General features: G+C 33.8%; 1 protein-coding gene across 1 annotated transcript in view; it reads left to right on the top strand.

Annotated features, from left to right (window-relative positions):
• LOC150110470 (eukaryotic translation initiation factor 4E-like) overlaps window positions 1-16,230 on the top strand; it is a 179,496-nt gene that overhangs the window by 147,124 nt on the left and 16,142 nt on the right. The window contains exon 6 of the mRNA XM_090393999.1: window positions 14,413-14,467. Within this exon, the coding sequence (XP_090250125.1) occupies window positions 14,413-14,467 (55 nt within the window). The remainder of the gene's footprint in view (window positions 1-14,412; window positions 14,468-16,230) is intronic.

The raw sequence follows: 16,230 nt of genomic DNA, 5'->3' as shown, positions 1-16,230 counted from the left end.
GGTTTATGCATTAGTACAAGTTTACGCCGCTTAACCTGTCGCTATTGTTGCGCTACCACGCAATGCTATTATACAGTTGAAAGGCGGCATTTCACATAAGCTTACAGTGAATTTTCGTTCAGCCTACTTCAGTTGCATGTGTGTGTAACATATTTTTAGAAATGGAAGGAAATAACATACATTACTGGCATATTTTGCTTTTTTATTTCAAAAAAGGCAAACGAGCTGCAGAGGCCCATAAAAAAATGCTACGTGTATGGGGATGGTGCCTTAACAGAACGCGTATGCCAAAAGTGGTTTGCCAAATTCCGTTCTTGAGATTTCAACGTCAGCGATGTGCCTTGCGCTGGTCGCCCGACCGAGGTTGATTCAAGTGTTGTGAAGGATGTCGTTGACAAAAATCCGTCACAAACAGTGTGGGAGATTGCTGCAGTACTGAACATATCCCATTCAAGCATTGAAAACCATTTGCACAAGCTGGGATATGTTTCAAAACTCAATGTTTGGATGCCGCATAAATTGACTGAGGCCAATATGACTGCTCACGTATCCATCTATGATTCGCTGCGACGTCGCCAAGAAAACGACCCATTTTTGAAGTGGATGATTACGGAAGATGAAAAACGGGTTGTGTACTATAATATAGTACATAAAAGATCACGGGGACACAAGAGTGAGCCACTGCAAACAACCTCGAAAGTGGGATTGCACCCAGAGAAGATCATGCTCTTTGTGTGGTGGGATTATAAAGGTGCTGTCCACTACGAGGTGTTACTGTCAGGCAGAACGATTGATTCAACTGTCTAGTGCTCACAGTTAATGCGACTGGCCCATACAATTAGCGCAAAACATCCTGAATTGGCAAATTGGAAAGAGTTGTCTTTCACCACGACAACGCCAGACCTCACACATTGTTAACAACCTGGAGTAAATTGTTATGTCTTGGGTGGGGTGTTTTGCCGCATCCTCTGTATTCACTGGACCTGGCACCTTCTGATTACCACTTATTCTGATCATTTCAGAATTCTCTGAATGGGAAAACCTTCGCTAATGAGGAGGCTGTCAAATGACACCTGTGTCAGTTTTTTGCCAGTAAACCTCAGGAGTTTTATGAATGCAGCATAATGAAGTTGGTGGACAGATGGCAAGAGGTCATTGATAAAGAGGGTCAATATATAACTGACTAGTATGTATTATATATATTAAATAAAATGTGTTTCATTCCACTCTGAAAAATTAAATGAACTTATTTGCCAACCCAATACAAAGATTTGGCATTGTCAAAAAAACAGACAGAACCAGAAAGTTAAGGTAGAGGCCTGTATCTAGCAGTGGATGAAAAGAGGCTTAAGAAGAAGTAGTACCATCTGATAAAAAAGAAAACAATATGAGAATTGCAGAGAAATTTCCCTACTGTATGTTCCAGGTGAGATTTATGCAAGCATACTTGAAAAGAGGCTAAGAAAAATTATGGAAGGGAAACTTGAAGAAAAACATGCTGGGTTCAAGCTAAATAAAAGCTGTCAGGATGAGACTTTCACATTGAGAGAAATATTTGAGAAATAGGAATGTAAGGATCTATATTTAAGTTGCTTAAATGTGGAAAATATATATGATAAGGTGCAAAGAGAAGAACTTCAAAACTCGTGTCAAAATTGCAAAATGTTGTGTATATTTAAGTTGTAAGGTCAGTAGTTAGAATTGAAGGAGGTACAGGAAAAGAGAGTCTGAAGTTAAATCAGGTATAAAGGATGCACATTATCTGTACTGTTGTTATTTAGTATCTACATGGATTGCATTATGAAGGAAAGTGGCATAAGGTGTGATATCAGAATTGGAGATGTTATGCAAATGATATGCTCAGAGTACAAATCCAGGATTGCTGATCTAAATTGAATAACAGCTGTGACAGATCTGCAGTAAAATGACAGACTATGAAAATGCATCCTGAATGGGCCAACTTATTAGAGCAAGTAAAACATCTTAGCTATTAAGGCACAATTTTTTGTGAAGATGGCAAATTAAATTTGGAAATGACAATTAACATATTTGGTATGATAGAAGTCAAATGAATAACTTTGTATTTAATAAGAGAGAGAGATTGAGATTAGTCAAACACTAAAGTGGATATATATATAAGGTGGTATTCAAACCGATTTTAACTTGTAGATCTGAGAGCTGGATTAGAAATAAAATAGTTGATCAAAGGCTGGATATAACAGATATGCAAGTTTTGAGAAAGATTAGGAGAATCTTTCTCAAATAGATGGCATCAACGACAGTATCTTGTTAAAAATGAGTATATCAGGAAAGAACTTCACATTATTAGCATTCAGGAATGTGTTAGCAGAGCTAATCTTAGGTGGTATGGTCATTTAAACAGAATGGGACAAGGGCCAGCAAAACAAGACCCAAAAGATTGATACAGTAAAAAGCCTTAGAAGATAGAAATATAAGATCTGATAATGTTGAGGTCTTGACCAATAACAGACTAATTTGGAGGAAAATTGTCAATAGAAAGTTGTTAATGATGTAAACATACCATGTTAGAACTACTTGAAATACCCTCTACATCCATTTAGAGTGCATATCAGGAATTTGATGATGAGAAAAACAATGTGAGAATCACAAAAGTATTTCTGTGCTGATGTTTCATGGTAAGATTAAGATTTATGCACAAATACTTGAGAAGAGGCTAATCAAAATTGTGGACTTGAGAAGAACAAGTTGAATTCAGACCAAATGGGGTTCTCAGAATTACCTAAGTAAATTAGATATTCACTTAGGTAAGAACTCATGAGAATATTAGAAGAGTCTTAATTTCAGTTTTATAGAACAGGAAGAAATATATATGACAGTGTCAAAATGCAAACTGTTCAGCCACTCATATGCTGTATGAAACAGAGCAATACATAGTCTATATTTTTACGTAAGCCAGTAGTTAGAATTGAAGGAGCTACATGAAGATAGTTTGTCAAATCAGGTGTAGGACAAGAGTGTGCAGTCTGCACTCTTAATCATCATCCATATGGTTCACATATGAAGGAACATAGCATTTATCAAAATTGGAAATATATGTTCAAGTTTTGTATGAAAAAAATATAATAAAAAGACAAGCTATGAAAATATATTTAAACATTGAAAATATTAGTGGAAAATCTATAGAAACAAGTGAAATATTTCACCTAATTTAGGCAACAATAATGAAAATGGGAAATTAAAAATATGGAAATAGATAATGGAATTAGCAGAGTTAGTATAGTGGTAGTAATCCAATTGAATAACTTTACATAGAATAAGGGAGAAACTAACCAAAATATTAAATTAGCAGTATACAAGAATGTTCAGAGAAGTTGAACTAATAGCTCCCAGAGTTGGGATAGAAATAATAGTTGGTCAAAACCGGAGATGAGTTCTGAGAAAAATTAAGGGAATTAGCAGATGGCAAGAGTGGCAGAATCGTATTAGCATTAAAGAATGTGTGAACATAGTTAATTTTAGGGTGAGGTCACTTAAGAAGAAGGAAGAGAAAAAGTGAGTGAAACAGGTGTTTGATACCTGGATGAATGACAGGAAAAAGAGCCAGAGGAAGAATGATACTGCACTGTTAGAAGTGCATTTAAAGACTGAAAATATAAGATCTGTCAGTCTCAGAGTTCGGACAAAGTAATATATTGGTAACTTAATTAATATATTTGGAGGAAAATTGTCAATTGATAGAAAGTTAGTAATAATGTAATGTTAATCAGGTAGTACTTTCATGGTATCTTTTACATTCCTTGAGTGTACATATCAGGAATTTCAAGATGATAATCTCGAGGGCAATATTAAGGTAAGATTTTGGCTCTGTAATTCAGGTGATGAAAACTTTGTTTGCTTAAATCTTGCAGATTAACATAGCAGACCAGAAATAAAACATTAATTCATGGGACATTTGAATAGAATAATCATGCACCACAGTAACTTCTGAACAGTTGTATGATATTGCTGCTGCCTGACAGGTATTTATTCCTCTCATAAATACATTTTAAATCCCATACAGTTGCCATCACCATTCATGTTTTATAAGTTGCACAGTTAATTTTGTCTTAGATAATTTTGAAATAGTGGTGATTAATAGTTACTCTGTTTTTACAAGTCAAGATCTGAATCTGTCAGCAGATCCAGTTTATATATCATGAAACAGTCTCCTACTTATCTGGTATCACTATGAAGATACTGTGCACAGTGAATGAAGCATGCCTTTAAATAAGCTGCTGTTAGTGATGTATTGCAGTATTTCCTAAATAAAAACACCATATGATTTATTATCTATACAAGATGAAACAACAAGAAAAAAAAATCTGAAAATTAAATATAATTAAAATAGATTTCAGTGAATGCAAAGCTAAATGCTAAAATAGTAAATGGTGTGTACAGAAATCAGAATGGCTAAACTTAAATATCTTGATATGAATGATATTCATATTCTGCAGAATTAAAGAAGTCTGAAATTAATTCTTTACGATAACGGCTGTGTGCTAAATACATGCATTGTTTATTAGGAGTGAAAGCTCAGAATACCAGTAACAGGACAGCTTACAGCAAGAAAAAAACAGCCCAGAAGAGCATTGCTTTTGCTAAACTGCAGAAACTCCCCCAAAGTTAGGTATGTTAAGCCTGCATTTGATGTGCGATTGTAATTACAAGATGACAAAAATACTTATAATTTCACAGTCTTAAAGTGGCCAAAAATACTTCCAGAACTAAATGCTGAGCAATTTAAATTCTTAATAATGCATATATTGGTTCCTTGATGGTAATGACAGGTCATAGAAATACTATTTTCTTAGAAAACAACTTTCCAAACACAGTTTTACCCACATGATAAATAATTACATACATATTACTACAAAATAATTTTGGAGAAAGCAATTTCACTTACTCGCTTCACAATCTAACATACACACCTACTTACACACTACCCGAACTCTCCACCTCATGCTTGAACATTACATTATATGTATACATTAACTTACTTGTGTAAGTGCATTAATGAGTAAAATAGAATTAACCTTCCTTTCTATATAATGAATGCAGTATTAACCGAAAAGAGAATATCAAAGGTAAGTTGTAGAGTTTCCTTTTCCTCAGGTATTCAAGGCACACTATCCAAAAATACTACTTCTGACCCCCCCCCCCACACACACACATGGCAAAATCTTGACATTCATTATAGACTCCATCAAAATCACTGCTCAACTCCAAAGTTATAATATCAGTTACTTAAGCCTACTTAGACCATACATAGTCTCATTCAATCTTTAAAAGACAGTAACTCCTTCTACAAACATCTTGGTATTTACCAAATTCCTTATTCTCATGCTCTACCCTACATAAGTCAGACTTGCACAACTTTTGAAATAAGAAAGAAGAAACATCTTATTTGGTAGCTCAGCTTACAGAAGAGAAGAAAAATTGGGACTTGATTATCATTCTTCTAATACAAATCATTAGGATAAAGCTACTATTCCCTATCTTGAAGAAACTTTCATTTTGCATCAAATAATCTACTATTGCCATCATTCACTCTCTCAACAAAAACAAATTGCATCATAGTAAGTGACATCTGGAAGTCATTAATTAGGTCTCTTAACATAGCTGAGTTGACTTCTTTTTTTTTTTTAACAATTTACTTTCAAACAATTCTAGAAGACCAGTGATGCATGGCACACATCGCTGCCTCCTTATTCTTTGATTGTTAATACTCAAATGGTTTATCTGAGTTTTTTAAAAGTTAACTTATATTGTATTAATTAATTTGTATTTAACTTGTAATTCTTACTTGTTTTTTACTCTGAAAGAAGTCACTTTTCCCATTATGGCTAAACTAGTCAGCTTTGTGTGTGTGTGTGGGGGGGGGGGGGGTGGTTATAATTTTAGAAACTAATAAACCCAGTCCTTTCATTATTAAATTGTAGAATTCCTCTGATTTTTATTTTCTTTGTCATGAATGTGAAACATAAAAAGTTGCTTAATTTGGAACAAACGATTTAGATGGGATAGTAATACATAATTAATGTGGCATTCAGGATTATGCTGATGCATGAAGTGTGAAGAAAGTCATAAAGTTAATGTTAGATTTATTTCTGAGCATTGCTCAGAAATAATCCAACTAAAGCAGTGAGGAACTTTGAGGGTGGAGAAACAGCTTATTGTAAGTGACTCGAGATAAAAGTTCCAGCTTCATTCACAGCCTACAATCCATCGCCTGCACAGATAATCAAGGCAAATCACCACCTCTCTTTACTCTGGAACATTGCATTGCATGCCTTCTGCCAAAAAGCTATTAGAAGAATCTTAAGCATCCTGAATATATTAAAAGAATGGTTCTGATGGTATCCTATCAATGTTCTCGAGAGTTGTTATACTGAACTAACACCTTTATCTTCTCTATCTATACTATATGATACTCAGCATCTACTGTGCATCATAGGAAGCGAGTCTGTACACAGCCAATTCAGAAAAGAAAAAAAGTGATGATTGTGTACAGTTGACCCATTGCTCTGCTCTCACTGTGTTGTAGTCTAAAGTAATGGTCATCGACAATCAACCTCTTTGATACCCAGAGAACTGTTAGCTAATCAGTGATCACCAATATGGATTTTAGAGTCAAGATCCAAAGCAGATCTTCTTACCTACATCAGCCACGTCTGGACCATGCCATGGAAAGTTTTGGAGAAACCAGTGCTGTTGCACTTGACATTTGATAGAGATTGTCACCAAGTGTTTCTCAGAAAATTGCCATTTTTTTGGTCCAGCTTCCTCCCTTTGCAATTTGATTAATAGTTTTCTCTTGGGTTGCTCACTGCATGTAATGGTAGAGGGCATTTCTCTCCAGATTTTTGATTAATGCATTACTCAAGACTTATTTCTCTCACCCTCTACCTCATGTGCATAAACGGCCTTTCCTTATGGACCTCAGATCCTATCAAGAGTTTTGTTGATGATAACACTCTCTACTCATATGAGACAAACCTTACAGGACCCAAGCATCTCAAGCTTCAAAATCACCTATAATAAGTGTCTTATAAATATTGATCTGCACACTGGGGGGACAATAACAACCTCGTTATCCTCAATGCTTTCAAAACAATGTTTTATCCTTTTTTCTTGTAAAAAAAAATGTCCTTAGTTCTTCTCTCCTTACTTTTGATAATTCTCAGCATAAGACTAGATTTTTCTTCTCTGACACTTACTCCTAGCCTTACCTAGCATAATAATATTATTTGTATAGCATTCTCAGCTTGGCATCCAATTTGCTCAAGATGTTACTTTTCATCCATCTGTCCAATTAGTACAATACCAAATCTGCTCAGTCTTGGAATACTGCTTACATTTGGGGTTGTACCTAAAGCCTCCATAAAAATTCCTGATGTTCAGAAGAGAGTGGCTTGGTTGTTTGATACCCTTTCTCTCTGTCTCTTCAGCATTCAATAGGACATCCATCATGCCCCTATTTCTGTTAAACATGCATCAGTATGAGCTGTCAGACATTCTTTAATATTTAAATTACTGATTCACCAAACCTGCTGCTCCCATTCATCTTTCATTCCATCTACCTCAGCTCTTTGAAACAGCCTTCCCCGTGAAGTATTCCCCAAAGACTCCGTCCTCCAGCTCTTCAAGAAGAATATCAACAGATTACTTTGCTCTCTTAATTTCCTTGCTCATACACAACATTTATTAGCGATAGGCCTTGCAGCCTAGTGCAGGAGTGATACACAGCACACATCATATATTTAAAAAAAAAAAAAAAATCCTATATTTTAGAAGTACAAATCGGTGATGATTTTTTTTTTAAATCATAACATGCTCTTATAAAAATTTTTGCTAAAATATATTTATCATTGATATATTGCAATCAAGACATTTGTGATGTTTTTTTTTTTTTTCATTTGACAACTGCAGACATATTTGATTGCAAGTTAAACTTAGAAATTAGCAATTTAAATTTGTTTATATATGAATTTTTGATTTAATTTTGAAGTCTTGTTATTTTGTATATTAATAAAGGAAGGAAATTAACATTTTTAGCTACTCAGATTTCAATATTAATTGATTGTTGTTGCTTTACTAAATCATTGTCTGGTCAAGTGCCATCTCCATTTAAGAGATTAACTAATATGGATCTCTACCTGCGATTCATAATGGGCAGTACAAAGATAAGATGTGAGGTTCCATATACTCTCTATCAGCTAGCCTGCAGAACTGTTTTACTGCAGTATCCTCAAATGGAGAATTAGTCTAGATATTCGTACTATATTTGACATTCCCTTGAAAGATTTCACATGAGAGGAGAGTGTACAGAAGCTGGAGCTCTTGTTCTAGGATTGAACAGGGCAGATAAGGTGGAGTTTCAAAATTATGAACGTTATTTACCACATTTACAGGTTGTCATTCATATGAAGATTGATGATGGTCAACCCAGGCATATCCTAACTTAATTTCCTGTGGTCATTACATTTCACAGAATTAGTTTCATATGCTACTTGATACAAAACTGTTATAGTTTTGTGCCACTACAAAGCTACCTGAAAACACAACTACCTACTACACATTCTTAATATTTAACGTAAGCTTACATTTTTAAGCATGTGTTAAGTATCATAATGTTATTCTGCTCCTCTCTACTTAATGTACCATGCATTTATACCAATTCTTATGGATCAGAATACATAACATGAAAGACAACTGTTATTCATTATAAAAATTAACACAGTGATCTTTCAGTTATGACCTCCAAATAACAAATTCTCAGTTAATCAATCCTTGATTGATCGGCATTTCAGCTGTTTCCTGAAAATGTTACTATGTTCAATTAAACATACCCTCAGTTAACTGACTAATGAATTGGTTTCCAGTGTAACTGGATAATTTACATTACTGAACATATTTTTTAATGTCATAATTTTGTAATGTAACCTATAAAACTAATTTAGATTTACATAGGTATAATTAAAATGTTTCTTTCTTTTAGGATTACATAGTGATTAGCAATCATTATGAATTATTTGTTAGAAAATTTACTTATAATTTGTTAAAATAAAATTCAACATTTTGACCTTTATATCAAGGTTATATTCACACACACACACACACACTACAGTGGTGCATACTGTAGTTCGTGGGCTGAAAGTAACTGCTTTGGTCAACTACTAACCATAGTCTGACTTTGGAAAAAAAAATTAATTAAAAAATAAAAATAAATCCATAATTACATTGGTAAAACTACATCAGCAATAATTAGTTTCCTGTAGTCCTGTTATTTTGAATTTGTTGTCTGGGAGTTATTGTATCATTATCCAATTAAATTTCTTTTCTTCTGATATCCACTATGTTAATTATTCTTGCTTGAAAAATTGTTGGATTTCTTTTTCCAGATGCTATTTGGGTTGTTAATGAGCCATCCAAATCCTTGGAACTTTTATGCTATCATTTCTGTTAAGATTTGGTTTTGATAAGCATTTAGCAGGCTTTCTTGAATTTATATTCATACCATGTTTAGATCTGAAGTAAGGACTGGGTGCCTTTCCAGTTGTGTCTATCCATAATGGATCCCTTCCAGTACAGATTGGATGTCTTTCTGTAAGAAAGGCACTTGGTCCTTACATTGGACCAAAATCTGTTGCAAAATTTAAGGAACTAAATCTCAACAAAAATGGCAGCATAAAAGTTTTGAGGAGTCAGATGACTCACTTACAACCCATATAGCAACTGCAAAAGAAAAAAATTCAAAACTTTTTCAACCAAGAATAACTTACATAGTGGGATATCAAAAGAAATTTAATTGGATAACAACAACAGAAATCCAGTAACTAGGAAACTAGTTACTGGATTTTTTTTTTTTTTTTTTTTTTTTTTTTTTTTTTTTTTCCACCAGAAGTCAGGCTATGCTCAACAGTTGACCAAAGCAGCTATTCTGAGTTTACTGCAGTACGTACCAATGCATCTTATGATCCAGTGTACATATATGTATTCCTTGATATAAAAGTCAAAACAGCTAATTTTACTTTAATACAATTAAAGTAAGTTTTCTTAACACAGTGTGTCCATAATTATTCATAATAATAATTAAAGTGTAAATGTGCTGAAACACATTTTAAATGAAGCAAATTTCATGAAACAACTGATGTTTATGTCTGATGTAAAGTCATATCAGCAGATACAGTGCAACACATCAAAGGAAATAAGTGACATTTAAATATTTAATTATAAAATTAAGTATTAATAGCATTGGTTCCATTCATGACTTATTTTTCACGGTATTAACAACACTTTTCTGATAAAGATGTTTTATTAATGCTTATATTTCGCTGATTTTCAACTCAGCATCATTAGAGCACAACACACTTGTATACGTGACAATGAGTGAGTGAAAACTCACTCACTGTTTTCACTCACTCACTGTCGCGTATACAAGTGTGTTGTGCTCTGATGATGCTGAGTTGAAAATCAGCAAAATAATAAAATCGTTAATAAAACATCTTTGTGATAAAAGTGTTGTTAATACCGTGAAAAATAAGTCGTGAATAACCATCAACAGCATCGGTTCCATGTTTTCCCATAAATCTTTGATGTGAGAATGTTGGTGTGCAGTCATTTTAATCATTACTGAAAGATTCAGTCACTTTTTTTATTATTTATTTATTTTTTTACACTATTGACTTGTATATGGATGTAGACTATTTTAGCTAGACATTAAGTGTTGTCATTAGGTGGGCATAGCTTATTTATATCTTGTGATCCTGTGTATAAGTACAAGTATATATAAGTATAGAAGTCTGCCATAGTGAGAGTTAACAACAGTCAGATGAAATGTCATTATAACCAAGTTTTCATTCCTAATAGTCCATTGCAGATGCAGAGAGTGATTATTGAACATTAGGTAGTTTAAGTAAATTCACTTTAATTTAACTAAGTGAATTTATTTAAACTAATTCATTTACTTTAGTAAATGCATATATGAATAAATGAAATTAACAAAACTGAAGAATAACTGAAAATAAGTGTGCTCTAATTTACTGAACTTGATTGTGAGTGTGATTAAGATATGCTTCCAAAATGATACATGACATTGTTACATGTTAGCTTTAATTGCCATCTAACAGTCTATATGCTATAGCATCAAACTAAACAGATAAATGATTTGCTGCTTTATTGCTGTGCTCCTAAATGTTCTCTTTTTAATACTGTATAGACTTTTTTAAGTATCCACTTTACATACAAGAAGTCCCAAGACCTATAATGTGGTGTCAGCTAGTGTAAGAGAGATGAAAGGAATTTCTTGATGTGGTCCTTGAAAAGATGAGGCTTGTAATCACTGGCAGAAAACTGTTCCATAGAATAGGGGTGTAAAGAATGAAGGAGAAGGATGAGAAGTTGTTTCGATAAGTTTGGAATCATGTTTGTACATGATTAGAGAAAAGTGGAGAAATGATAGCTGATAGTTCATAAATCCACTAATGCTTTCTTATTTCCCTATAGGGAATAGGTAGGCCATTTTAATCCTAACTTTTTTTTTGTACACTGAGGGGGGGGGGAGTTCAGTCTCTAATGGTAGCCAACCAGAGATAGCTGGCCCACGACTATCACTCACTATAAATGGCGTCTGCTGAAGAGACAGCTGACAAACACCACTGTCTCATGGTCCTTAATACAATATATTTATTGTCTGAAATAGTATGGGTTCTATGGTCAACTTTCTTGAGTTTACAGGACAAGAAACCTGAGTTTCTGGGAGAAAAAATTTGCCTGTACCAGAAATTGACTAACTTAGGAACAAGTTGAAGAAAGGGTTATAAAAAATTCCTGTAATCTGTGACTACATTTGAACTGCGAACGACTTTCTTTGGGCAGCCTATCACTATGGAAGCAACCACCACTTCCACAGGATTACACAGGCCTGGGGATCCATTCATTAGAACTGCAGAATTCTAAATTTTGCTTTTCCAAATACAGTTGCTGTTCTATTGTATTTCAAATACAATCAAGCATTCTGATAGAGGTCCTAGGTTTACCTAACCAAATGTGAGAACAGTATTCTAAGGACAGATTTGAGCTTTTTAAAGTGTCAGGATATTAGCAGGAGAGAAGTGTTTTTAGAATGAAAAAGGAATGCCAACCTTTTTTGAGGTGAAGAGGCTATGGAACATGTTTGTATTAGGATATGGTAGATGGGAAAGTCAACCCAAGAAAAGAACAGTAATTGTGGTTAGTGTGCAGAATATTATCAACATATAGATAGAGTCAAGCATGGTCTTTCTTCTGGGAAATGAAACAGGATTGATTACATTTCAGTAGCTTTAAAATGCCTTAAATGCCCTCCTTGGCTTTCTAGTAGGGTTAGGTTATTCTCACCCCACTTGAAGGGCAAGGAGGGTATTTATGGCATTGGTTATAGAAGATTAAGCCTCAATTACCTGAGTACTATAAGGTTTTGAAAATCAAGAGTACTGAGATTACTGTTATTAGCAAAACTATAAATAGGATGGATGTCAGAGAATTATCAATGTATATGAGATAGTGTACCTCATATACATTGAAAAGAAACTATTCACCATGACTTGCAATGAATTGCCAGGTAGAATGAGTATCATAAGATGACAATCCTTGGTCATTTTACTCCTTCAACTCAAGATTCAAGCAAGTGGCTTGAAAATATCAATAGTGACCACTTGAGTTTTTCCAAACTTTTCCATGGCCTAAGTCGAAAGGCGGGTGAGGTTAGCCAGGAAATCTGTTGTGGGGTGAGAGTGGCAGAATCCTTTTTGGGAATCACTAAGTAATTGAAGTCGAAACTGTAGGAGATAGTTCCAACTTCAATTAGTTTAATTGAATATTGTTTCCATTTTGGGAATAGGCCGGATAAAAGCTTGCTTCCAAGATTCACAACACAATTATGGAAGGGAAGTAATTGCATCTCACAGCCATGCCAAGGAACTAAAGACTTGATTGCCATTTGAATAGGAGACAAGCTTAATGTATTTGACCTTATGTATGCTTTTTTTTTTTTTTTTCCTACAGTTGTTACAAGCTGTAGTGTAAGTTGATTGAGAGGATGAGTTTTCGTGGCTTGGACTGTTTTTGGCACAGTCATTGGAGAACCACTGCTTAGAGTGAAGTGGAGAATAAACACATTCAACCCACTGCAAATAATTTTGGATTATTAGATCAGAGTAGGTGCTAGGATCAGAAGATTGCACAATCTGACCATGGAAATGAAGCATAGCAATCTTGAAGATCATTGCTATGATCTTCAAGATCATCCTTCTGCCAGTTGATCTCAGCTCACAAGGCTGAGATCAATTGGCAGAAGGATGATCTGTAGAAAGGAAAACACAAACAAGTTATGGGCAGACTTGCCAAGTGTAGTCTAACATCATCAACATATTCAGGGTAAAGCTAGTTAAAAAATGGTCTAGGGGAGAATGATAAGAATTATCTGGAGTTCTTGTGGGTTGGTAAACAGTTTGTTAGATAATTACTGATAGCAGATCATTTTGCTTCTCTTCGAGCTTGGTTTCTGAATTGTGGATATTGAAATCACCAAGGAAGATTGTCACTGTTAGGTAATTGAAATGTATGTAATTGACTTACCTTATAGTTCCACATGCCCCCCCATGCACATGCACTTTTTTTTTTTGACTGAAACTTTTTTTCTACTTTGCCACCTCCCAAGTCAATATCTCATGACTACTCTTGCTAATTAGTAGTAGTGTTGATATTTCATTTAGAACTACATCATGTGGTGTTATCAAATCTGACACACTACAACCTCATTTTTTTTTTGTCATTATTACAATATTATTATGTGACACTTCCAGGGAGTCCAAAGACTCATTGAGGGAGGGTACTACTATACAACTCTCTGCCTCCACCAACTACAACAAACCACACTTACCATAATCTACACCAATGCCACCTACTATTTTCACTGACCATCACAAACATCCATGCCCAGCGAGATTTGAACCCACAGCCTTTTGGCTGGAGAGTTGATATGCTAACCACTCGGCCGACCAGGCTGTCTTTATCATATATTGCCTGAGATAGTTATCCTCTCAACAACTCTCTATATTCACTTTTGCTTTCTATCTTATTTTAAGTAGTACATAAATATAAAATAATTTAGTTAAAGTTTAAGAAATAGTGATCTCTCATTTCCACCTTCATATAACTAAATCTTCATTAAAGGCCTGGAGTTATCCAGGCATTTAATGAGCTAACACATCAAATAGTCTCTGCAACAGCACCATTTAACCAACAACAAATTGATTTCCCAGCATGACTGGATAATTGAGAGATCATTGTGTGTCATACTAATAAATATATTTTTTTTGATTCTTTCTTATATGAATGCTTTATTTTTAGGAAAAAATTAAAGGAAAGATTAAATCTTCATCCATTAGCTTCAATTGGTTACCAGGTAAGTTTTAATGTAATGTATGACATTTATGTATTACAGTATATGTGTAATACTTATCATCATCATCAGTTTCCAGATATGTATCCTCAAGAATGTTCAGGCTACTGTGACAGTACTACATGATTAGGTTTACATGATTATTAACCTCCTATCCACAATTTTCCTCCAAATCAGTCTATTACTTGTTGGCAATCCAATATTGTCATATCTGCTAACTTACAACTTAATTGTTATACTATGTATTGCTCTGTATAATGTTCCATTTGCCCTGTATAATTGTAGTGTTTGGAAAAGCTTTTCTCTGGACACCCTTGCCATATGCCTTTTCCAAAACTTAAGTACAGATCCTTATCATTTCATCTAAAACTTGAGACATAAAAGGAAGAATTTAAAATAAAATATCAATAGCAGAATCACTTATGTTTAATATTTTTATTTGTAAAACTTATGTTTAATATTTTTATTTGTAAAATTTTTGGCTAAGTTTCATAGCCTTTGTCAATGCAGTTATAGGAAAATTCTAAATGAAAGCAGTTGTTTAGAATGCCTAAACAATGTGCTCTTCGTTATATATGAATAAAGTCCAATATTTTTAAGATAATTTACAGAAACATCAAGTTTGATAATTTTATTACATATTTATTAATGAAAGATAAAACATTTATAGCAAATCAAACACTTGTACTGAGAATTAGTTAAAAAAAAAAAAAAAATAGAAACGGCCAAAGATTAATAAATTTCTCTATCTCCAGTAATCTAAGAATAGTGAATATATAATGTTCAAACACAAAAACGTTCATAAATTCACATGATCAGCAAGAGGATCGAAATCTGTAATAGATAGACTCATTCTTGATGTTATTCTTCTGAGGTTTTGAAATTGAATCAGATCATTATTTTGTGTGACATCAATACAGTTCCTACCCAAGATGGATAAAATACCAGTATCTATTAGACAACCAAGAACTTAAGTTCAAAGTCAGCTCATTATCTGACTCCAATAAAAGAAAACTATATCAGCAAAAAATAAATGAAAAATTACAGCAACTACCCTCAGATGAATCTATTAATGAAGAGTGGAATCATCTCTGCAATATTTTAAGAAATTCAGCTTGAGAAATCTTGGGAATGAAAAACCAGTGGAAAAGAAAAAAGGTCTTTGTAACTGGTTCAGAAGCCTGGACCATAACTCAAGCAGATAGAAAAAGACTGATAATGAAATGAGATTCATGTGCAAAACAGCTGGATATCTTAAAGGAACTTGAGGTAATATCTGTTTTAGAGACTACACCCTTCTTTATAGAGAGAGAGATGGAGACAACATCCATTACATGCATGAATTGTTGGTTTTTATACACATTTCATTACTATAGGTCAGTGGTGTTCAACCTTTTTTTACTATGCGAGCTACTTTTCTATAGTAAGTTATTCGGTGATGTACTCTCTTATATAGATCACGTTCCCCCAACCTGATATCTGATTACACACAACTATGCAATTAAATGTGCTCACTCACTTCGGAGGACCCACTCTCCCAGCCCTAAAAACTTTATTTGTGTATTTAAAAATTTATTTATCACTTTTAATTATTTTAATGCAACAAATAAAACAAATATATTGGAATAAAATATTTATTTCTCTATTTTGGAAAACCAAAGTTAGAAAAAACAACAGATTGATTACAGACTCACAAGTTACAGGAAATGCTGGTTGATTAAAAAAAAAATTAATGTGAAATTTGGCATTGTTTGGACCTCGCAATA

The sequence above is a fragment of the Typopeltis vanoorti genome, chromosome 1, assembly GCF_054136105.1.
Source record: "Typopeltis vanoorti isolate ZY-2024b chromosome 1, IOZ_Tvanoo_1.0, whole genome shotgun sequence".
In the NCBI taxonomy this organism is placed as follows: Eukaryota; Metazoa; Arthropoda; class Arachnida; order Uropygi; family Thelyphonidae; genus Typopeltis; species Typopeltis vanoorti.
Note: the sequence above shows the minus strand (reverse complement) of the source record. Positions and strands in the feature narration are given on the sequence as shown.